The following is a 26,999-nucleotide window of genomic DNA, read 5'->3' as shown; positions in this document are numbered from 1 at the left end:
TTTCCGTATTCCCGAGGGTCATACTAATATATACTTTTGTTATTTACACCACCTGTCCTCGTCTGTTGTTATTATTTGTATATTCTCATATATATATATATATATATATATATATATATATATATATATATATATATTTCAGGACAACACTGTGGAAGGAAATCTCTAATGTACCACATATTATGTTTGCATGAAATGATAAAGACTGCTTCTTCGTTTCAAGCAAATGTATTTATTGTTAAGAAAATGGTATTTACCCTGTACAAGATTTTTACTTGCTTTAAAATGCTTGAAGCACTTGACTCATGCCTTGATTTTTTACATTTTTATTGATATTTCAATTATGTGGTGGTGTGTACTAAGGCTAGCGTTAGCTGTAGATGGTAAAACGCTATTATGCCAACACTAATAAATTCCATGCTGGAAGAAACGCATATTTCAACGTGGCTAGTAAATTCTCTGAACACCTATGCACTCATCATTTCCAATCCATGGAAAAGAGTCTGAATTTGCAACAGGAATGAACAACCACAAATGCGAAGCACACGTGTAAGTGAACAATGAAACGATGGTATTGAAGCTATATGTATTATATATTATAAACTTTATAAATATTTACATCTCATAATATATTTTTTCTCATACTGCAATGAAATATGGGAATTAAAAATATTCCAAATTTTCCAGTCATTGTTTTACACACATACCAGACACACACACACACACACACACACACACACACACACACACACACACACACACACACACACACACACACACACACACACACACATACATACATACATACATACATACATACATACGGAGATAGGAACGTACAGACAGATAGGCGGACGGACAAACAGGTAGATGAAAAATTTTTGAACGTACGTATTGGTGTGCATATATGTTTGTCTGCATGTCTTGTTTAAGCGTAACTAAGAACATCCGAATGCGCAATTCATTATTCCCCTTCATTAAATCTCTAACAGATTGAGACAAATATGCTCGTCTATCCGACTTAGAAAATCACTACAAGATAATATCTATGCAATAAATAAATACCGACTTTCGAATTTACAGACGAGGGAAAATATTTAGCGTCGACATTTAATGTTTGTTATCAACATTAGGGATTCACAACAGAACAGCAATTGGGAACTGTATTCGACGATGATTTTTGAATACCTGCGGCAAGTAATGGTCGGATGTTTCGAGTGAGAAATAGGATTTTTTTTATTAACCTGATCACTCTTTATTATCAAACTCCCCACACTCGATTAAAAACGTAAATGTGCTACGAGAACTGACTCAATTATTCGCATGGCATTGATTCAGATGAAACAGAACTTAATAGAAATTGAAATTTTCACCTTTACACGCACACACACACACACACACACACACACACACATTCTCTCCCTCTCACACACACACAGGTACACACATACACACACACACACGCACACACACACACAGACAAGCACACACACACACACAAGCACACACACACACACACAAACACACACAAGCACACACTCAGAGTTGCAGAAAGAAAACAAAACCAAGTCGCTAATTGGGTTGCGTTGATAATTCAACGAGATTTTTTTATGTTTTTCTCCAATTAATTAACAAACTTAAATTAACCCACAATTTCGATGTTTTCTAATGCGGCATTTAATACGTCCCCGCTTGAAATTTTTTATTGTGTTTCTTTTTTTATTTATCTTGCATTTGGAGTCATTTCCAAGAACCAGTAAATGGTAAATTGTATTTAAGATAGCAAAAGTAATCAGGTGACTTCTAATCAGCTTGGAGAGTACAAATGCTACGGGATATTGTACATCTAATATGTCTTACATACATGTACATATACATTAAAAGGAGCACTCCATCGGTTACGACGACGAGTGTCCCAGCTGATACGATCAATGGAACAGCTTGTTTGTAATATTAATGTGCAAGTCGCTGAGCACTCCACAGACACGTGTACCCTTAAGGTAGCTCTTAGGGAGATTCAGCGTCACACAGAGTGTGAGAAGGCTGGCCCTTTGAAATACAGGTACTACTCATTTTTGCCAACTGAGTGTACTGGAGCAACGTGAAAAATAAAGTGTCTTGCTCAAGGATACAACGCGTTGCCGAGAATTGAACTCCCGACCTTACGATCGTGAGTCGAATGCCCCAACCACTAAGGCTCACGCCTTCACACACACACACACACACACACGCACATATATGTATATATATGTATGTGTGCGTGTGTATATATTCACACTAACACGCACGCATATATATACGTAATTATATATAGATATATATAATGAATGTGTGCTGCAACAACAACAACAACAACAACAACAACAACCACGATAACAACAACATGAACGAACACACAGACAGAGAAAGGTACAAGAACATTATCAGAAGGTCAAGAACAGCGGCAGCGGCAGCGGCAGCAGCGGCAGCAGCAGCAGAGGATAAAAGTAGGTGAGGGGAGGATCAAAGCATCGCTAAGAATATCGACGATAACATATATAATAATATAAAGGGCACAAACCCATATAGACGCACGCGAAACATATAGACATGCATACACACACACACACACATACATACACGCATGCACAGACGCACACATACACATACACATACACATACACAGATACAGACGCAGATGCATACGCATATAAGAATACCCACCATAGAACAGAATGGACTAAGCAGAGCAGGAGCATACACGAGGACAGAAAGTTTTACTGAAGAGGTTACAGGTGTGTGAAGAAAAATTTCCGGACAATGGACATCAATTGAAATAAGAACAGAAATAAACGTATGAAGAACGAATATATTGTGCGTCCCAGCTTAAAACTTTTCTATCATCTTATTTATTATCAATGGTGGAACGTTTTGCATATTCCTCATGATTAAGTCACTGCGTTTTTTTCCTTTTTTTTTTTTTTTGAAGTCCAATACCTGCATGACAGATAGTTGTAGATTTAATCAAAAGCCCGTCAATTTTTACCGGTACTATACCAGTGCGTGTCTGTGAGAGACAGAGAGCGAGATTGTGAGAGCGAGAGAGAGAGTATGTGTGTATTTGTGTGTGTGTGTGTGTGTGTGTGTGTGTGTGTGTGTGTGTGTGTGTGTGTGTGTGTGTGTGTTTGTGTGCTGCCCATCTTCATAAATACTTGCATACAAATATAACAACAGAGGCAAGAATTCATACAGCTACATAGACTAGAATGAAGTAATCACAAACTATATAACTCATACAAAGGATTTAATGTATTAAACCAATTAACTGTGTAATGGCCATCAACTAGGAATCCATTACTGCGGTGAAGATATTAATTGTCAACAAAGAATGTATGCTGGAAGTTACATGCGATAAATGACTCAATCACTCTATCGGTTTAACAACTGATTCAGAAATACTATAATACCGATAGTCAGTGGAATACTTTGTCTGTACAGGGAAACAATTTAAATAATAACTCGTTGAGTTTCCATTGCTTCAATATCAATTTTGTTATCAATAGGGTGCTATCCGTTGCTAATAGAGAATAAGACGAAAGAGGAAGAAGATTTTAATTTCTAGTTTAATGCGTTTAGATATAAATATAAGCATAAAATTATGTCTAAAATTCCAAGCTGCCCACTTGTTGCAACATGTAAACCCAAAGCAATTTATGACCTCAATAAAGTTTTTGTCTCTAATTATTAACGACTAACACTACAAACATATAACCCCTGTAAATATAGAAGCATGATACATCCTATTTCTTTCCCTTGTAAAATATAAAGTATCTAGTCAAAACAAAACCTTACAATTAGATTCCATGAAACAGTTATAAATTCAATAGATGTAGATCTCTCATATCATGATGTCATGATGTCACCTAATCACATTCCGTCACGCCGTCTTGTCTTATGTAAATCATAATTATGTAAGTTACGAAGGAGTTTGCGAGTTTCAGTTCCACTTTGATACTGCTTGACCCCTGGATGAGGTGACGTAGCTACAGTGAAACTAGTTCATACATACTTTCAAGGTAAATGATCTATTGTAAACAGACTAAACGTTATTCGGAGCTTAGAATAAAAACTGGTGAGCATTTCGTTTTAATACAGACACATTAGTTTTCCATTTGATTTCATTTCACATTTCAAAGGTGTATAAAACATAGTAGCTAACTTTGCGGACACAATGTTACCTGATACGTTGTATACAAGTATCTATGTCTTGTATTCTTACATCAATATTCATTGAGCAAGGTGAAGATGTTTAACAGAGGGCATGAGAAACTCATAGGACCAACCATTCTCAGTATCAAACCAATAGAAAAAGATACTAATATCGTACAGGCAAAGTCCATCTGGTTGCATATTTTATTAGCCATACAACTATTTGGTGAGTGAACACTAGAATTCAACTGATTACCTGAGAAGAATTCAAAAACCTGTTTCGATCGCCGGGTTATAACTTTGAATGTTTGATTCGTTAGCTTGTAAAGCGGAATTCTCATCGTACTTGGTTATAACATGAGTGGCAAGTCTTTTGATTTTCCAACCAATTTTTATCACTACCATACCAAAATAGTCTAAAGAACAAGATTAATCCTTTCTGAAAGCTGGAATGCCAGAAAAAAGATTACAGTATAATTTCTGTGCTCTTTCTCTGTCGTTACTGACTTCGTAATTGAAGTAAAGTGAAATTAATTGAAAGAAAATAGCTATAACTCGGAAATCTATCTTCAATTCATCTCCACTGACATTCACTTTAATTTTATGCTGTTTCTTTAACACACATTCATAATACATTCCTCGTTTCATTTAATATCTGAATCTTCTGAACCTCTGCTTTCTGTTCCATGAGACACTAAACAACTCTTCAAATACCATTGAAATTTAAAAGCGTCATGGAAACTTGGCAGCTAGAAATAGTGTACTGATCTCTTCTCAGAGTCGCAGTCAGATCATTGAAGATATTTGCATAACTTATCACTTTTTTCTTTTCCTTCTTCTTCATCAGATATTTTTTATTTCATGTCTCTACATTTATTTTCTTCCATTTATTTAAATGTCTTTTGCGTCCATTCCTTCTTTTACATTTCTTTAGACATTTCCTAGTTATTTTTGCTCACTCATTTTCTATTTCCCCTTCTGTTCATTCTCCAGTAATATTTCTTCTGATGTTTAATGGTTTCTAAATGCAAACATTTTATCACGTGCATTTTTTTTCCAATAACAAAAGATATTCTGAATACTCGACTAAAAGGTTTTAACATAACTTTGGTTTATATTTCATCAGCCGGTAATGATGATGTACACCAAAGTTTACAGCATGGTCTGTTTCACACGATATTCTTTATAATTCCTCAGAAAAGCTCTTTTCTCTTCTGCAATAAGTCCTGTCCAAAATAAAAAAAGTTTTCAAAACAATAAATATGGACACTAAGGCGACGAGCTGGCAGAATCGTTAGCACGCCGGGCAAAATGCTTAGCAGTATTTCGTCTGTCTTTACGTTCTGAGTTCAAATTCCTCCGAAGTTGACTTTGCCTTTTATCCTTTCGAGGTCGATGAATTAAGTACCACTTGCGTAATGGGGTCGATCTAATCGACTGGTCTCCTTCCCCAAAATTTCGGGCCTTGTACCTAGAGTATAAAATAATAAATACTGATAGTAAGAAGTACAAAACTTTATCCTAACGTTTCAAACAAAAATATTCACCACAAGTCAGAAGTGAGTAGGTATTGACTGCTATTAGTTTATTTTCTTCGTTAAAGGACTTGCTAATTCACTACTACCACGATATTACATCAACTTATTTCATACACCCTAGTGTATGACAATATAGAGATAGACGCATTTCCAAGCGTCGTACAGGATCGTCAAGCAATAGTTAAATCCAAGTGATAGTACACCAATGAAGATATCATTTCCCAGTCGACTATCTCAGAATTGTGACATATATTATACTCAACCTAGGCAACGATTGTCTACGATTAGTGGGGATAAATTTTATTGTGAAAATTCATTTTGTCATTGATTTTACATGTACATTTTCACACACGTTCCTATTTATCCTAAATCCTATTAAATCCTAACTCTCTCTCTCTCTCTCTCTCTCTCTCTCTCTCTCTCTCTCTCTCTCTCTCTCTCTCTCTCTCTCTCTCTCTCTCTCTCTCTTATATACTTTTATTCTTACACTTATCATTTCCTTCATCTTCCTCCTTTTGCTGATATTACTCTGTTTATTCTCTATTTTTATTTCATTTACATCACGTTAATATTCTTATTTACATTGAAGCAAGAACTGCGTTTTGCTAAGTGATTCTATAATAGCACCAACTATAAATGTCCTTTGAGTTATCACTGGGATTTTCAAGCTGAAACAGTATGTAATCGGCGCTATCTTGGAGATGCAATTTTTAAACTGTTTATTTATTTATTTATTTATTTATTTATTTACTTGCAAAATGTTCTGACTTTTTAATTGTTCTCAAGATATTTCGTAATATATATTAAAACAGATATACATTTTATGGCTTGCTGGTAGCACATGCTTAAATTTCCTTTCGGTTTCGCCGGAAATATATCGCCCCCACTACCAACACCACTTATCACACACATAAATTGATTTCAACTTTTCGCACAAGGCCAGCAAGTTCGGGGCGAGGCGATAAGTCTATTACATCAACCTCGGTGTTCAACTGGTAACTTATTTTATAGATCCTAGAAGGCCGAAAGGCAAAGTATCGACTTCGGCAGAATTTGAACTAGGACTGAAACGAAGGATGAAATGCCGCTAAGCAATTTGCACGACGCGTTAACGATTCTAGCAGCGGCTTAAAGTCTTAAACCAGGTCCATAAATTAAATTTTATCAACGAAACGTTTTATGTGTTGTATTGTTCACCTTATCAGTCTATAGAGATTGTTTAATAGAAAAATAAAGATTATACTACCGGATTCGTTTATCCACTTCTGCTACTTAATATCAATCAGTACATGTACATTTCTGGGATCTTTATATCCTCAAAGTATTATTGACCTTAGAGAAATCATTTTAATTTTGGCACAAAACCAGCATTATTGAGGCGGAGCGAGGAAATTGATTGTACTGTACTCAGAATTTGTCTATTACTTATTTTATCGATCTCTGAAAGGACGGCAGGTAAAGTCGACGTCTGCACAGTTCTATGCTCAGAACGAAATGCCGTTAAATATTTTGACCGGCGGGCTAATATTTCTGCCAACTCATGCTTTATCCGTTAAGAGTAATAATAGTTTCAAATTCTGACAAAAAGCCAGCATTTTCGGTGGGCGGGTAAGTCGATTAGATCGACCCCATTGCACAGCTGGTACTTATTTTATCAACCTTGGAATAATGGAAGGCAAAGTTTGCGTCGGTGGAAATTGAACTGAGTACTTAAAGATAGACAAATGCCGCTAAACATTTGTCCAACGTTCTTGCGATCCTAGCAGTTATCCGTCGTATGTGAAATATAATCACACACAAAATTCATTTATACATTCATACTCAATCATTTACGGACTTATCCTTATATAGGAATGTTGCAACACAAAGATTTACTCACATACAAATCTTAGAGGTGAAAAACGAAATTCATAAGTAGGTGGTGGCTACTAACGATAAGTGCCAAATATCTGTCAATCAGCTTGATATAGCACTCCAGCAAACAGATTTCCCTGTACAACACCGCCTACCTCAATTTTCACGTGTATCCTTTCAAATTATATCTCAACTAAAATGTCCTACACAGGCTTTCCATCTCTTGCACGACACAATAATATCGAAACTATTCAAACACTATTTTATACACTTATTGTAAATAATCATTCTTATTTTTCCACTTTCCTGTTTTGTCATTCATTCTGATCAAATCGCACACTGCTGTAGACTCTGTACTTCCTATCTACAGTATAATCCAAATCTTTATCGCATCACGAAAAATAACTATACATCTATTATTGAACAATATTTCTTTTATTTTTTCCGACCACTTAATATATGTTCTTTAAGTATTTACATGTCATATGTCAGAATATATTTGCTAAATATCGAAAATTCTGTCAATATTACGTGAATTTAATGTCAACCGCTATGATGAATGTTATAGGCTTCATTTACAGCACATTAAACAATTGGAATTACGTATCTTTTCTACCAATTTTTATTTCCTTTATAATTAAAGTGCTAAAGATGGTAGGTTCAGTGTATTGTTGTTTTAAATATTTTGCGCCAGTTGCTAAACGCACAGAAGAATTTAACTCTACATCCCAAAATAATCTTTCATTTGATTCTCTTTCTCTCATCATCCCTACTTTTACTCCATCCTATACCTCACAGTAAATCTTTGCTCAAACTTTCCCCCATAAATCTGTTGTCCTTTAGTACTTCCTATCGTCATACATCTTCCCTGTCGTCATCAACTTTAATGCGCTCGATTGTTTGTTTGGCTCAAAAAGAGGAACTGGTTTTCATATTTTCATTGAATCAGAAAAAAGAAAATTTCTCCCTCTACACTCTGAGTTTTATTGAATAAATATCACCTTCTTATTTCTATCTACAAATTTACAAAATGAATTTAATTAAGTCTCAAATTAGCCATGTGATAAATTAATAAATCTACATTGCTGAAAACAATATTTGCCTCAAGTGGCCACGGAAATTCAAGCAGACCCTACACCCAACATAAATCCTAACGAAGGATTTATATCAGACATAAAGCGACATAAACAGACTGTCTTCCACTTTCAATTCCTTTTAACAGTGTACGCGCATATCATCATAAAATTGTTTACAGCAGTAAAGGTCCGTATCTTCGTTGGTGACGTGTATGTCTGGTACTTAATTCAGCAGCATCATAAAGCAGTCGAGATTTTAACTTGAAAAATACTAGATGAGATGTAGATAATTTAAATAAATTAGTTTGTCACACTTAATCGTTTCCCAAACTGTTTTTTTTTCCCTCTAAAGACAAAACTATTTCAAACAGTTTCACTTTAATTAGTTATTTTAAATTCAATAGTATCTTTCTTCTTTTTATGGCGACGAAGTCTAAAAGAGCTTTATACTCATAGAATCAAATAAGAGGATACTAATGAAAATACATCTCAAAGAAACCACATTTAAAATCAATTTACTAATTCCTGTTACATAAGGAATAATTCATCAGTTTTGGAATGAGTTTACAGTCAAGAAACAAACATGATAAACACTCTTCGTTCATTTAGTTTAGTCGAACATATTCACGCTTCTGTATTCACTACATATGAGTATGTATATATGTACGTATATATGTATACATGTATGTATATATGTATATGAATTTATGTATGTATGTATGTATGTATGTATGTATGTATGTATGTATGTATGTATGTATGTATGTATGTATGCATGTATGTATATATGTATATATGCATATATATGTGTGTGTGTGTGTGTGTGTGTGTATACACATACATACATGCATGTACGTATGCATATATATATATATATAGCCTTACACGTATAGTCTTCTTGTTAAGTGATTAACTACCAACTTACCTAGAGCTAGTATGTAACCCTATCAACCAGAAACCTTATCCCCTACCTCCCTCTCCTTCCCCCTCTCTTTTAAAAAATCGAACTACTACCACGCCTATATTTTCTCTTTTTCTCCTGCTCCTATCATTCGCCCCTTTTATTTTTCTTTGATTTTGTTTAAATATATTTATTTATTTATTCATTTTACAGTAGACATAGTAAATAACCACAGCCTAAATTCACAAAGAACTTCCCCTAGCTAGATTTAATGTTACCAATTTTTTCTCCTGAATCTAGCCCCTCTCCATTTCTTTATTTTTACTCTTTTTCATTTTCTCAACAACTTTAAACATTTACTGACTACCATATATTATTTTTTCGCACTTATGCTTTCCTCTTTGTTCTCTCTGTCTGCGCTTTCCACGCATTTTCGATCAAACCTCATGGTTAACATGGGATCCCTTGACAAAATGTAACCTTCATCTAACTGAGGAATCTTCAGCCTGATAAGCAGCTAGTGGAGTACCCCTTGTTGAGTAATTACTACTTTGGAAGTTCTGCTTGCTAGGAAACACATATAGCCTACATTTTACCAACTCCATTCCCTAAACAGGGATTTTTATTCGCTTACAAAGCAACACCAATAGCTAACTGTGAACTATAAAATAACTCTTTTCAGCTTATCGAACTTCGATATGAGGAAAAAATTACAACCTTCTACGTCAATAAGCAACAATTGTTCCTGAAAGTTGCTTTTTTATACCATCTTCGGACTGCTCGATGCTTACTGACTTCCTTTACCTGGATCCTTTGTAAAGTCTTATTTAATTACGTCTCTATACATTTTAAGTTCATTTCCTGAGAAAACAATATTGTTTTTCATCCTTTGCATCGAGAGTCGATATGATAAGTACCTGCTAGTTCCCGGGCGGCACTAATTTACTGTATCCTCATACACCCTTTCAAATATGTTCTGTTGCTTTTATGTTAGTATAAGAGAGTTTATGTTAGTTTATGTTAGTATAAGAGAGTCTTGATATAATCGTAGTGATGATCATATATATTCCTTTAAGATTAGTTTTGTAAATAATTGTTTTTCATTATTTCTGTAACGATAAAAGACTACCGGTAATGTACCGGTAATGTACCGGTCAACTACAATAGGGCTATACATTACTATTGTAATTAAACTTAACGAATCCAGTTTCTATTCTTCTATAGAATATATGTGCAGCAGCATGAATTTATGTGAAACGAAGAGACAAAGACATGGATAAAAATTTGACTAATATGTGTAGATGAACTGTTGGCTTGAAATGCATCATTCGTTCATTACTCTGAAAGAAATATCAAGCTCAGAACAAAAGATAAAATCACTTCTATACCTTCGTCCTCTGAAACAAATTTCTTTATCTTTCACACGACGAAATATAATTTACCTTCACTTCTGATTTAGAAAGAAGAACATGACGTTTAGGGAAACGAAAAAGGGATTTGTATCGTGTTCATACTTTTCTAATACATATTGATGGTGTAAGTGCCACTATATGTTCCCGGTAATTCGGATGTAATTCAGCTCATGACCATAAGGTAATGGATTTGATTCTTGGACCAGACTGCGTATTTTGTCCTTGAGCAAGGTACTTCATTTCATATTGCAGATGAAAAACAACAATAAGCACTTGTTCGACAGAATTCACCACACATAAAAACTATTGATGTCAAGAAACGCTATGACATAGTTTAAGATTTCTATCAATAACTCAGGAAACAGACCATATCCTGCCCGTCATGTTTCTAAAACACTGGTTTAATTTATTTATAAGAACAGAGCTAATTCATATTGTATTCTAGTTTATCTATTTATTGTGAATGAAATTTCAAGACATTCTATAGAAGCATCTACATCACGATTGTATTTACGATATCTAATTAAACAGCCAGAGCAGTACCAATTAATCTTATAATTTATCATTGAGTTAAATCCAACAACGAAGTTAGTACGTACCAAAGGAGTAGCCTCTTATTTGTTTCCCCAGACTGCTAATGATAGCAGCCAAACAACCCTCAAATGCAGCCTTGCTGTCTTAAAGTCGAAAGAAAATATTAGACAGTGATTATAGATATGAAAAATGCAAGACGGTTGGTCACCGCTGGAGCTCCTTTGATTATCGGCTTGTTTCGATCAAGAATTTCCTGGTACTAACCAGCAAAACAAGGCGATACAAATAAATGAAAGATCTTTACAAAAAGGTTATAAGAAAGTGCCATATACGATAATGATTTCTCTGGCAGACAAGGGTTTAATTCAAGTCGATTGTGTCTCCACTATATTTATCACAAAACTCACTTTTCCAAAACTAACTTGTGAGAAGTTGTTTGTATCTCTAGCATAGAGCATTGTATTGAGCTATTTCCATTTCCTTGGTGAATTTTACATTCAGCGTTACAATATTATTAAACAGTTGTAGGATCGATTAAATTGATTATTCCTCCTAACGAATTCATGCGTTTTTTTTTTTTTTTACTTTTTGTGGGGATGAAAGTAATAACGTTTAGTTATTCATGAATACAAATGTGCTTCATTTACAAACTAAATGTAAGTGCTTAAGAAAAGGGGAAAACATGAACGAACATTTTTTCTTGTCGTTTATCGTTTTAAACTATATATTACGCTTACTATTGTTATGCATGAAATTTGGCACATATGCCGTTACTGCTTCCTTAAGCTCATTAGAAATCCATATGAATTTCTTCCAAACTGATTCCAAACCAAAGCGTCTAAATAACTGTAAAACTGTTGAAAGTCTCCTGTATTAACACACAAATATATTTAAACAGAAATCTACTAATATATATGCAGGTGGAGAAAAAACTGGTGGTTGCCCGACGGATTGTTTTGAAATCTATAATACACAAACTGGTGTATGGAAAGAAGGAAGTCGATTGCCGTCACCTCGTGTTTGGATTTCCTGTACATTGTTATCAGAAAAATCACTTTTTGCAGCAGGAGGAACATTAAAAGGAAAAGGTCGGAATAACTTCTGGTATGTAAAATGGTTTCACATTTTAATTTTATACAATTCGAGAGCATTGTTGTTAATTTCAGTCTGTATTTCTCCAGGTCTAGCAAATTCAAAACTTCGTCAGTTGAAATCAGTTTTATTTGTCTAAAATCCCTTTATCTTAAATTTTTCTAATATTACACTTTCACTTCTTACTGGTCTCAACTTCGAAATACCAATACCATAGTCACCATGACTTTTCTTCTTCCAATTTGCCCATGAATAAAATTCATTCTTCAAATGCTTTTTTCCATATTATCGAGTTTCATGCGTGTGGCTGGTCAATTCGATAAGGTTTCAGAAATTGCGCCAAGGGGTTGGAGATTGTCATGTTCTCATGCAATATAATTGTGTTATTTACCTGATCGCTTACCTTTCAAAGACTGCATTCGCTCAGATGCTGTATATACGATAGTATAGCATATTTAGCCTCTGCGGCAGCAACACTTTCAGAACCATGAATATTTGGTTAGAATACAGTAATCAATTCTATTAATCTCTTGTATACCTGGAGAAAAAACAGAGATGATAGTCCCATGAATCACTATAGGAACAATAGATCTCTAATACTGCTCCTACAGTCTAATAGGTTAAAATATTTCCTACTTTCAAACATTAATTACTTCTCCTCATTGAATATCCTGCATTACCAGGATGTCATCAATTGCATTTCTCTTTTGCGACAGTCAGAAAAGTTTCCGATCTAAATCATTCTTAATTGTTATATCAATGATAAAAGGTTACGTAATAATAATAACATTGTTTTGAGTTTGACAAATCAAAAAGGCGTTATTTCTTAGTTTGAAGTGGATTTTGTCGGATTCAATTCTTTGCTAAAGTCATTAGCAACTAAAGTGAAGAGGAAATGTTTCATGAGATAATGGAAACCAGATTTTGGACATGTCCTTCAATGAATGATATAAGTGGAATGAGATGACTTTCAAGTAGGAAGCAAAGCTGTATTATAAATTCTGTTCTCCTAAACTTTATATCTTTCTCGATGGTATTTTCGATTTATGATGAAATCGATTGATTACATCGGTTACAGAGATTTTGGGTAATGGAATGGTGCTATTGCTTAAAACGATATCAACTTATTACTGGTATTTATTCTATTGACCTTTGAGTGTTAGAAAGTAAATTATAAATCGTTGACATAGGAATTAAAAATTGTATCTTAATATATTTAATTTGTACCGTTCATTACGATAATGACCTTTATTAGTCTAATTGATAAAACTAGAAATTGAAAACTATAGATTATATTATGTAGGTACATATGTATATGTGTGTGTATTTGTGAGTGTGCGTGCTTGTGTGTATGTATGAATGAATGTATGTATGTATGTATGTGTGTATGTATGTATGTACGTACATGTAGATATATATGTGTATATTATGGCAGCGTACTGGGGAAAATGAACATGGACAGAAGATTAAAAACAAATGATGAAATTCAGCTAATTAATATACCTAAATGAAAAACTTCAATTCCTGTAAGTAGCATATTTGTGATGAATAAGAATTGATTACATCGGTTCTAAGTTATATTTCGTAGTGAAAGATGTTGCTTAAAAAGGCATATGTATTACTGTTAGTATTTTGTTACTGGATTGGTGAAACATGAACTCTAACTCGTCGGGATTTGGAAACAAAAATAAGCAGCGAAAACCATTCTGTTTTGTTTTGATATATTTAATATGGAACTCTGCTGTTTTGAAACTGAATGCGTGTCTGCTCTTGTTTGAACACATTTTCTTAAAGGTAACTCCACAAAGCCTTTAAACTTCATACGTGTGCACATGCGTATGTGGAGAGGTTGCAGGTTTCCCGTGCACGAATTTGCTGTACAAATACTATTTTATCACTAGTCAGTTAAGGTGAATATTGGAATGAATAATATCTATCTAGTTAAACTATCAGTCTCTTTCTAAGGGGCTTATCTTGCATATCCTACACTCTACTTCTTTTTACATTTTTGCTTCTGTGAAAAGAAATATTTCTCTGCTTTTAAATACAGATCCAGAATTTCCAGTCAAGAAGTTACAATTATATCCTGATGATTTTTATCTCATAAAACATTGATAAAGATTTAGAATAATTCAGTTAACCTTTGTAAAATATTTGCTACTAGAACAATAATTAGTAAGTAGTCGTTTAGGAGTTTGTATATTTGTATTCGAAAAATTCCAAATGTGTAAGTACGACTGACCTTCGTATATCAAGCACAATTTAGAAACAAGTTTTAAAAGATAAGTTAAAAGAGCTGTTTAGTACATGTGTGTGTGTGTGTGTGTGTGTGTGTGTGTGTGTGTGTGTGTGTGTGTGTGGCTAGAGCGGCAAACTTACGACCGTCATGTTGTGAGTTCGAATCCCGGACCGGGCTGCGTGTTGTGTTCTTGAGCAAGACACTTTATTTCACATTGCTCCAGTTCACTCAGCTGTAGAAATGAGTTGCGACGTCACAGGTGCCAAGCTGTATCGGCCCCTTTGCCTTTCCCTTGGATAACACTGGTGGCGTGGAGAGGGGAGACCGGTATGCATGGGCGACTGCTGGTCTTCCATAAACAACCTTTCCTGGACTTGTGCCTTCTCAGAGGGTAAATTTCTTGGTGCAATCTCATGATGATTTGTAACCGAAGGGGGTCTCCGATATGTATGTATATATATATATATATATATATATATATATATATATATATATATATATATATATATATATAAAGATAACAACGAAACCTTGAGAAAATGCAATCCACCTCAATCACTGTTCCTACTTCAGTTTATATTTATTACGATATAGAGGTACTGACTGTATACTTTTCACTAAGACCTTAGCGGGAAAATCGTTTTGAGTCCTTGCAATATTTAGTGTTACCCACTACATTCCGAATTCAAATGCCATCATCGTTATAAATTGTATTTAGTTTAATTATTGAAAATTGCCGTCAATTAAATGGATTTCATTTCTTTTAATATAATAATATTAATTAAGCCGGCTAGCTGGGAGAATCGTTAACACACCGGACAAAATTGTGAGGGGCATTTCACCCTTCTTTATGTTCTGAGTTGCCTTTCATTCTTTTGGGTGGGTGGCGATAAAGTAAGTACCCAGAAATCGCTGACCTTGTACCAAAATTTTCAGCCAATATTATATGAAAACTTTGACACGATTACAGTAACACCCAGTGCCAAGATACACAATACAAAAATTCACGATCAAAGCTCGCGATCAGCCATATTGTGTAAGAAGTCAGAGTCAAAACAAAGATTTTAAAATATGTCCCACAGACTAGCCTTATAGTTTATTATAAGTTCTAAAGTATATTTTCTAACTACATCATTTATAAGTAAATTTCACTAACGTTTATAATAACTGTTGTTATTTTAATGTGCAAAGCCAGCAATTGTAAGAGTTAGTCGATACCATCAATCCCATCACGTGACTGGTACTTTAATTTATCGACTCCAGAGGGGATAAAAGGTAAGATTAAGCTACGAAGTATTTAAACTGAGAGTTAAAGAGTCGGGGAAAATAACACGGAATTTTTTACTGAAGTTCTACCAAAATACAAGTAAATCCCTGCAAACATTCATAATAACACGCTAAATATATTGGAACGTCTGTAAAAGAGGCCCGCGTTCCTTCCATGATAGCCCCTTACTTAATCTCTTTCGCCTTGATTTTGTATAGGGCTATAAAGATTCGTTAATTATAACCAGCATTTTAATGTGATTGAATCTAAGTCTGCTAAGATTAAGAGGTGATTAAAACGTAGAAATTAATTGGGGAGTTTATGAAAATTAAAAAATATATATATTAGTACATTACATCATGTTCTTACTTAAAACGCATAAAGATTGCATTATTAAGAAAATATGGCATGTGCAAAGCATGAATATGGCTACAAATAAAATGGAATAAAATTATTTAGTCATAATAGTAACATATGAACTAATGGAATCTAAAAGAAATTTCGGTGGGAAGAACAGGAAGTCAGTGTTAGAGATGATTGCAATTCTGAGACTTGGTGTAAATGTACTGAAAGAATATTATTTTGGAGAGGAAGCGTTATAATTTGGAGAATAATGTACAAAGGTAATTTCAGTATAAGTAAAGCTTTTAAAAAATTATGCATGGTATATTAACAACAAATTCGATGAATGTTAACACAAGCTATAAATTTCTAAGTTTTAATGGATGTATCTCAATCGTTAGGTGGGTTTTAGGAAGTAAGTACCTAAGTCAGGAACTATAAAAAGGTGCTTTAACTGTAGTTGTCTCCATAGCTAAGTGTGGATGATGATATAGAATAATCAGAGGGAATAAATTAGAGTTCAGTTTAAGAGATATATGTCATTAAAAGTTATACGAAGATAGAAAGTTAAGAGGTGCCCTACACCTGTCGCCTTGATGCTTAAAATTGTAGCAGTGAATCAAACATTAACTAATGATTCTTTAGTAGATGTTTTAGAGATACAAGAAATGATAGTATGTTATTAAATGTGACTAGTCGTGTAAAGAAAATAGACGTTGAAGAAATGGTCAATAGCACAAGGCGCAAAATTTTGGGGGAGGGGACCAGTCAATTAGATCGATCCAAGTGCGCAACGGGTACTTAATTTATCGACCCCGGTGGATGAAAAGCAAAGTCGACCTCGGCGGAATTTGAACTCAAAACGTAAAGACAAATGAAATACCGCTAAACATTTCGCCTGACGTGCTAACATTTCTGCTAGCTCGGCGCCTTGGTGAATAGAAATATTATAATGGAGTTTGTTACATAGAGGATAAGCATTCAGAGGAGTAAAGTATGAAAGAAAACTTTTGTAAGTTAAACTTAGTAATGAAAATTATGAATTGTAAAATGTCAGATATACGCAGATGACACATATACCCACATGTACACGAAAGCAAGCCCCCACGCATAGCTGATACGCACTCGCTACCCACACGCCAGCGTACACGCACGCGCTCCCCCACACTACACACACAGTAGATACACACGTACCTAGATATACGCATTCATACAGTTGGCACACACACACACACATACATACACACACACGCCCTCACCATGCACACCAAACTCACTTAAGTCTCTTCAAGAGCAACCAGACAGCGAGGAACAAGTTGAAGACTCAGTTTGCTTGAGTCCTTGTGGATTATTTACTATGTATTTTCTTGAGTGGACGGCTAGGCCTGCTTTGCTTCGTACCACAAAAGCACAATGAGAGTTAAGGTTTCCATCTAAAGGAGCAGTGTTTTACCAGCGTGCTTTCATGCTTGCACGAAGCTGGTTCTGGTGTTGGAGTCGATTATGCTCAAAGTTTTTTTTTACCGGTGACAGGTTGTGCGTTCTGATGCTTCGTTTTCCCAAGAAGAAAAGGGAATTTTGCATCGTTTCAGATTGTCTTTTAGTTTATTTTTGAAGCGCAAGCCTGACCTTCCAACAGAACTTCCTGTTGGAAACTAGCCAAAGGGAAGTTGCTTCGGCATTCTGATATCACCCAAACTTGAGAAATAACCTGACCATCTAAGCTGAATTTTGATGAGGATGGCTACAATATCTGATTTGTTTCATTTTGTAAGTTCCTCACTGTTATGAATATGGTCTCTCGGTTTTATGTTGGAGATACTATGCAAGCATCACATATGAAAAGCATCAAGCTGATTGATGTGATTTCCGTACGAAGTCCAAGATTCAGCACCATAAAGCAATATTGTCATGACCACCGACTTATACACATTAACTTCAGCGATACGCCGTGGTTGTTCCATAGTCTGCGAAAAATCTTACCGAAGCAAAGCTAGACTCTCTGATTCTAGATTCGATTTCTTTGTCAATCTTCGCATCATTGGACACAATGGAATCAAGATAAATTAAGGAGGAAACAGTTTTTAATGCTTTCACATCAACATATATAGTAGGGGCAACAGCGGGAAGATGGTCACGAATAGGCTGATGGACAAGCTAAGTTTTCTTGATGTTGATGGTCAGACCAAAGGCCTTCGATGCACGCAAGAAGTTGTTTAGAATCCACTGCATGCCCTTAAGCAAGTATGCTACAAATGCACAATCGTCTACGAAGAGCAAATCTCGAACAGTTTGCACCAAAGTCTTAATTTTTGATTTCGAGATAGTTATATTTTTTCTTTTGCCAAATAAACACACGCACTATATATTTGTTCTGCACTCGTTTCTTACTGTTTTCATTTTAACTCACGTCCATTGTATTTTCGGCGAGTGTTGTAGATTACTATGTTTATCGTATCTAAAAGAATGGACGTGAGTGGCATATTGTTGCTTGAAAATCTTGGTTGATCCTATGTACATGGCAGTAGATTTGTATAATAGATTAAGGACAGTGCATTTGTAAATTACATTACATCCTCTGCAATGGTTCCAAGACAGCAGTTACAATAAGGCGAATTTTAGGGATTGTGTTCAGGGATGGAGAAGGTAATATTTTCAGAGGAGAGGTTAGAGAAGTGGGTAGAAAAGTCTAGATTATTAGTATTATTAACGTTATCATTACCATCATTGTTATTTTTACTATTGTTGTTATTAATTGTACTATCTGTAAGAGTGGTAGAGATTGTGGTGGTGTCAGTAGGATGGGTTGGGTTGTGGTTGTGGTCTAATGTAAGGGTATCTGTGCTGGAGCTGTGTGTATATTAACCGTTCGTATGACGAGAGTTGTAATTATGTGAGTCTTGATAGTAAAGAGAAGGCTTTCGCTTATTAGAGGCTGTTACAATAGATTCGAAATTGGGAGGGACAGAATAGGATAGTTTCAGGTTGGATCTATTAAAGATAGAATGATATTTATGTTGCCGAATGAAGTAAGAGTCTAGTATTTTAAAGAAGGATTTAGCATAGTTCTTAACTTTAAGTGAGAATGGGGGTTATTACCACAGAATAGAGCATCCACCGCTTTTTGGAGGGGTGTCTGGGAGTAGTGCTATCGATGTTTTAGATAAAGGTGTGCAATCTATATTTTTGAAGAATGAGGTGGGTGCAGGGCCAGTTGTTGTTTGCTGATTTAGTTGTTTTATATATACATTCCAAAATGTAACCACATGTGAATCGTTGACGATTTACTTCCTCCGTCTTCCTTTCTATTGGACTTTCCTCTGTTTATGAAGAAGACCGATGCTCGAAACGTTAAACCATCTTTCTTTCCTTCCCTGAACTCTCCTAATACTTTACATATACCATGTCCTCGCGTTGTTACGTTTTTGTATTTGCTGTTATTCTTTTTGGGGATTTACTATATGTATATATATATATATATATATATATATATATATATATATATATATATATATATATATATATATATATATATATATACAGAGCATCTACATTAACATGTTGATTTATTTTCGTTGTAGGATTTATGAATGTAGCCAATGGCAAGAACTGGATAATCATTGCCCTCAAACCCTGCCGAAATGTCTGGACAGAATGGTTATGGCATCAGTTGAAGATACGATATACTTTATCGGAGGTTAGCTTTATTATATTAAATATCGTTTCGTTTCCATTGCTTATTCATTGCTTTATCTAGAAGAGCAACCATGTTGTGTAGTTTGTCGGCACTCTTTTGTATGGTGGTGAACCCTGCTGTACTCTTTCACCACAACTTTCTCTCACTCTTACTACCTGGTTCTGTTGTGTCTGTAATTCAAAGGGTCAGCCTTGTCACACTGTGTCACGCTGAATATCCCCGAGAACTACGTTAAGGGTACACGTGTCTGTGGAGTGCTCAGCCACTTGCACGTTAATTTCACGAGCAGGTTGTTCCGTTGATCAGATCAACTGGAACACTCGACGTCGTAAGCGACGGAGTGCCAACAACAATAAATCTACTGATAATGCTAAACATTATGTATGCACATATATATTCATTATATTTAAATTTTAATTAGTTATATTGTATTTCAATATGTTCAATTTGAAAGTGTTCTTCTGCAGTATCTACTTCCATATCAAATGATGTCTTAAATAGTTTGAAATTACCTGTATATAAACGAAAATCAGTAAAGTAAGGTGGAGAAAGGGTAGTTAAATTATGGATCCCAGTCATAAATTTGTTATTACAAATATGTTATACCCAGTCGATATTTCCAATGCTGTAGTTTTGTTTAAAATACGAGTATTCGTACGTGTCATCTATAAATTGATTTTTACCCCCTAAAGCTGTAAATACATAGTGTTAAAGATATTTAATCAATTATAAATGTCAATCAGAACAGCATTTGGAGTCAAGAATTTTTGACATTTGCATTTTTTATTCTTGTGTTGTGTGGTTTTTATTTCTCAAACTGTATACATCTTTCTTGCATATCTCTTCGGCGTAATTTCGATTTTTCCATTGGTCTCAGATAGAATACGCTGTAATACCTAGGTTATTTGTTTACTGCAGCTAATCGGAACAGTATTAATTGTTTTAGGAATATTAATACTGCTTTCTGAACGAAAATAACGTTTCTCTCTTCTGTCCATTGCTTGCAGAATACTGTTGTGTATAACATTGCTCATAGTCTTTATTTTAAATGATTTTACTCTTAGAAGACAAACATATGATAAAACAATCTATCCTGATCATCTGGAATTTATGTTATCAAATTTAATTTACATAAATACGAACATATTATTCTTTATTTTATTACATTTATTGCTTCATATTTCTGACACAAATTGAGTTACGTTTTGAGATGTAGAAACAGCAATTCCAAAATATACAGTTATTGTTTCATAACTGAAACAAAAGAATAAAGATATAATTCGTTACACATATTTCCTAGACGGCATTCCATGAATCATTAAATGAACAACAGATAACATCAGCAAATATTCTCTGGAATTCCACTGAGTTATCCATATGGGCTTTTTTTCCATTGTAAATCTTTGTAAAAGTATATACTTGGACTCAGGTAAAAGAGCTAGACATGCTATCATATAATGATTTCAGTATTCTTTTCTACTCTAGGCACAAGGCCCGCAATTTTGAGGAGAGGGGGGCCAGTCGATTAGATCAAACCCAGTACGCAATTTATCGACCCCGAAAGAATGAAAGGCAAATTCGACCTCTGCGGAATTTGAAATCAGAACGTAAAGGTACACGAAATACCGCTAAGCATTCCGCCCAGCTTGCTAACGTTTCTGCCAGCTCGCCGCCATTTAATCATTTCACTATTATGAACCATTTAAAGGTGACGAAATGGCAGAATCGTAGGAATGCGGCGAAATGCTTACCGACTTTTCGTCCGTTTTTACATTCTGAGTTCAAATTCTTCAGAGGTGGACTTTGCCTTTTATCTTTGCCGGGTCAAACACAGTTGAACATTGAGGTCGTTGCACCCATCTCACCAGAAATTACTGGCTTTGTGTCAAATTTGGAAAACAATTACGAAATATTAAAAAAATATCTTAAATTTTAACTTAACTGGTTATTGGTATTTCATATATGTGTATCTGCGATTTTTTATTTGTGCACTTGCGTGGTTTTTAATGTGTGTGTGTTTGTGTGTGCGATAGAGAGAGAGATAGAGAGAGAGTATATATAAGTCTATCTATCTGTACGTACAGTGTGTATGTGCGACTGATAATGTTTACATTACTATGATGATTATGTGTATATCTTAAGATATATATATCTTAAAATATATATATTCATACACACACACACACACACACACACACACACACACACACACATATATATATATATATATATATATGTATATATATATATATCATCATAAATATACAGGGATTAGCAATTGAGTTGCTTCTCCAACATACTGAAAATTCAGAAATAGCAGTCAAAGAACTACTGATTCCAAACTACAAATTTTTCTCTAAAGCGGATGGCGTTATTTATGGCACACATAGAACAAAAAACCGGAGGGAAAAGCGTAAACAAACCAAGCCTTTAGTTAATTGGATACGAATCGTTTCATGGTTAAGTGAATGGAAATTTCACTATTCCAATCTTCAGCCCAAATATTCTGATAAATTTGAAAGTGTCTCTAAAAAAAATTCACGGTAATTTTTGGCCATGCGACACCAAAAATCAACGATAAGAAAGGCACTTACGAATTCATCGGCTAGCGAGTTCAGGCACCTCACCTCAAAGAAATCTATTCCATGTGCGTCACAAATAGTCCCGTATGAAAAAGTCCCGTGTGGAAGGATTTACGGTTTAACCATCTAACTTAGAGATATCAAATATAAAATATACAAGAATAAGGGCAGAGAATCGTCAATTAATAATAGAATTAATAATTAACAATTTTGCCAAGTAGTTCAGTATGAAAAAAACCTTTATCGGTAGAACTATTTATCATCATAAATATACAGGGATTAGTAATTGAGTTGCTTCTCCAACATACTGAAAATTCAGAAATAGCAGTCAAAGAACTACTGATTCCAAACTACAAATTTTTCTCTAAAGCGGATGGCGATATTTATGGCACACATAGAACAAAAAACCGGAGGGAAAAGCGTAAACAAACCAAGCCTTTAGTTAATTGGATACGAATCGTTTCATGGTTAAGTGAATGGAAATTTCACTATTCCAATCTTCAGCCCAAATATTCTGATAAATTTGAAAGTGTCTCTAAAAAAAAATTCACGGTAATTTTTGGCCATGCGACACCAAAAATCAACGATAAGAAAGGCACTTACGAATTCATCGGCTAGCGAGTTCAGGCACCTCACCTCAAAGAAATCTATTCCATGTGCGTCACAAATAGTCCCGTATGAAAAAGTCCCGTGTGGAAGGATTTACGGTTTAACCATCTAACTTAGAGATATCAAATATAAAATATACAAGAATAAGGGCAGAGAATCGTCAATTAATCATAGAATTAATAATTAACAATTTTGCCAAGTAGTTCAGTATGAAAAAAACCTTTATCGGTAGAACTATTTATCATCATAAATATACAGGGATTAGCAATTGAGTTGCTTCTCCAACATACTGAAAATTCAGAAATAGCAGTCAAAGAACTACTGATTCCAAACTACAAATTTTTCTCTAAAGCGGATGGCGATATTTATGGCACACATAGAACAAAAAACCGGAGGGAAAAGCGTAAACAAACCAAGCCTTTAGTTAATTGGATACGAATCGTTTCATGGTTAAGTGAATGGAAATTTCACTATTCCAATCTTCAGCCCAAATATTCTGATAAATTTGAAAGTGTCTCTAAAAAAATTCACGGTAATTTTTGGCCATGCGACACCAAAAATCAACACTTTCAAATTTATCAGAATATTTGGGCTGAAGATTGGAATAGTGAAATTTCCATTCACTTAACCATGAAACGATTCGTATCCAATTAACTAAAGGCTTGGTTTGTTTACGCTTTTCCCTCCGGTTTTTTGTTCTATGTGTGCCATAAATATCGCCATCCGCTTTAGAGAAAAAATTGTAGTTTGGAATCAGTAGTTCTTTGACTGCTATTTCTGAATTTTCAGTATGTTGGAGAAGCAACTCAATTGCTAATCCCTGTATATTTATGATGATAAATAGTTCTACCGATAAAGGTTTTTTTTCATACTGAACTACTTGGCAAAATTGTTAATTATTAATTCTATTATTAATTGACGATTCTCTGCCCTTATTCTTGTATATTTTATATTTGATATCTCTAAGTTAGATGGTTAAACCGTAAATCCTTCCACACGGGACTTTTTCATACGGGACTATTTGTGACGCACATGGAATAGATTTCTTTGAGGTGAGGTGCCTGAACTCGCTAGCCGATGAATTCGTAAGTGCCTTTCTTATCGTTGATTTTTGGTGTCGCATGGCCAAAAATTACCGTGAATTTTTTTTAGAGACACTTTCAAATTTATCAGAATATTTGGGCTGAAGATTGGAATAGTGAAATTTCCATTCACTTAACCATGAAACGATTCGTATCAAATTAACTAAAGGCTTGGTTTGTTTACGCTTTTCCCTCCGGTTTTTTGTTCTATGTGTGCCATAAATATCGCCATCCGCTTTAGAGAAAAATTTGTAGTTTGGAATCAGTAGTTCTTTGACTGCTATTTCTGAATTTTCAGTATGTTGGAGAAGCAACTCAATTGCTAATCCCTGTATATTTATGATGATAAATAGTTCTACCGATAAAGGTTTTTTTCATACTGAACTACTTGGCAAAATTGTTAATTATTAATTCTATTATTAATTGACGATTCTCTGCCCTTATTCTTGTATATATATATATATATATATATATATATAACCATTTCAATACAATGGCCCTTCTCTCTCACTTTTACCACATCTATCTCTCTATCTGTCTGACTATCAGTCTATATATCTATCTCTCTATCTGCCTATCTATCTATCTGTCTGTTTATACATCTTCCATTGTCTCCAAAGCCTCACCCCCCCCCCCAAAAAAAAACAAAAAACAAAACAATGTTCTGTTATAAACAAAAATCCCCCAAAACACCTGTTTTTATATAAATAAGCAAGATCTCTGTATTTTCACAGAACTATATTTGACAAGTTCGAAAGACGAACGAAAGCGCTAATATATGTATAAAATAAATGAAAGAAGTTATTCCGAAATTCTGACGACTTTTTTTTCAATATGTATATATATATATATCAGGTAGTGAGAATGTTGGCTGAATATATATATTTCTTATTTACATTTTATTAAAATTTTTTTAGAGCTTTCTTCCGTTATCGGATTTATCAAAAAGTGCTTTAGAGTTACATTTCTTGGCCTTTTTATATATAAAATAATTTGTGGGGTTTGCCCACATTGTTTGAGAAGGAGGGGAGGTAAAAAGGCTTGGCTTGTGCATTGGTGTGGTCAGACCTGTTTGTCTAATACTTAGTAGCCGTTTGAGGTGGGGGAGGAAATAGAATCTTTGTATTTGAATTGGTCAAGGTTTTAATTGAAAAGCCAGATGTTTTTGACTTTCTCCAGTAAAAATTATAATTGCATTTCAAGGTCTTGTTCTTTTGTATTCATTAACGAATAGGTGTATGGATGTGGTCAACTTTTCTTGATTGAAAATCTGGATGTTTCCGAAAGAGTGTTTTTTGAGTTCACTATACACTCACATAGCAATTATATATATATATATATATATATATATATATATATATATATATATATATATATATATATATATATATAAATACACACATATATATACACACACATACAAAAGACCACGAAATCTAACTTAAACCATTTTTTGATAAATTCGATAACAGAAGAGAGCGCTGAAGATGCAAATAAAATATAAATAAATATATATATATCCTCATCGAACATTGTGACTACCTTATTATTCTAAATATACAATATCTGTACATTACTTCAAAAGCTCTGTCTCTCTCCTCCTCTCTCTGTATATATATATATATATATATATATATATATATATATATATATATATATATATATATATATATATATATACATATATATATACATAGCATATACTGCTTCGTAAATAGTAGTATCAACAAAAGGGATGCTTCGAGTGAAGGATAAATATCATTTAAATTTAATATACACAGTTATATGAGTGAATTTGAATTTAGTTTGCACTAGATATACATACATAAGAGAAAAACTGCATATATACAGTTTTCAGCAAACAGCTAATAAAATGAAAATGTAGAAAACAATACCATAACTAAATAGTTGAAAACAAGATATTTCTTATATTATAAGACATATACTGTTCAATTACATATACATACATATATATATATGTATATATGCTTATATATATATATGTATATATATATATATATATATATATATATATATATATATATATATATATATATATATATATATATATATATATGAATGAACATTAGAAAGTATTGCACTAAAATGGAAATTGTAAACTAACTAAAATGTGTGACATTTTCATAAAAGTGTAATTTCATGCTGTTCTAGAATGAAAATAGGCAAAATAAATGGTGTCACGACTTTCCTTAATTTACACATTGAAAGGTAGAATGTATGTTTATTGAATAGTATTATCGTTCATTGCATGTTCTTATCTAGCGGTCGTTATCTGCTACCTGTGAGTTAATATATGTGTGTGTATGTGTTTATGTATATATGTGTGTGCATGACTGTTTATGTTATATGTGTGTATATATATATGGAGTGGCTGTGTAGTAAATAGCTTGCTTAACAACCACATGGTTCCGTGTTCAGTCTAATTGCGTGGCAGCTTGAGGAAATGTTTTCTATTATAGCCCTGTGAGTGGATTCGTTGGACGGAATCTGGATGAAGACGGTCGTATATGTCAGTGCGTGCGTGTGTGTGTGTGTGTTTGTGTGTATGCTTGTGTCTCTGTGTTT

At 34.1% G+C, this 26,999-nt stretch overlaps 1 protein-coding gene across 3 annotated transcripts in view; it reads left to right on the top strand.

Annotated features, from left to right (window-relative positions):
* Positions 1 to 26,999, top strand: part of LOC128247078 (kelch-like protein 26) — a 149,762-nt gene that overhangs the window by 102,139 nt on the left and 20,624 nt on the right. For all 3 annotated transcript variants that reach the window (XM_089347770.1, XM_089347769.1, XM_089347771.1), the window contains 2 exons: positions 12,424 to 12,607; positions 20,025 to 20,140. In XM_089347770.1, coding sequence (XP_089203896.1) covers positions 12,424 to 12,607; positions 20,025 to 20,140 — 300 coding nt within the window. The remainder of the gene's footprint in view (positions 1 to 12,423; positions 12,608 to 20,024; positions 20,141 to 26,999) is intronic.

The sequence above is a fragment of the Octopus bimaculoides genome, chromosome 2, assembly GCF_046866305.1.
Source record: "Octopus bimaculoides isolate indiv1 chromosome 2, ASM4686630v1, whole genome shotgun sequence".
Lineage (NCBI taxonomy): Eukaryota > Metazoa > Mollusca > Cephalopoda > Octopoda > Octopodidae > Octopus > Octopus bimaculoides.
This window is presented reverse-complemented; position numbering and strand designations above follow the sequence as displayed.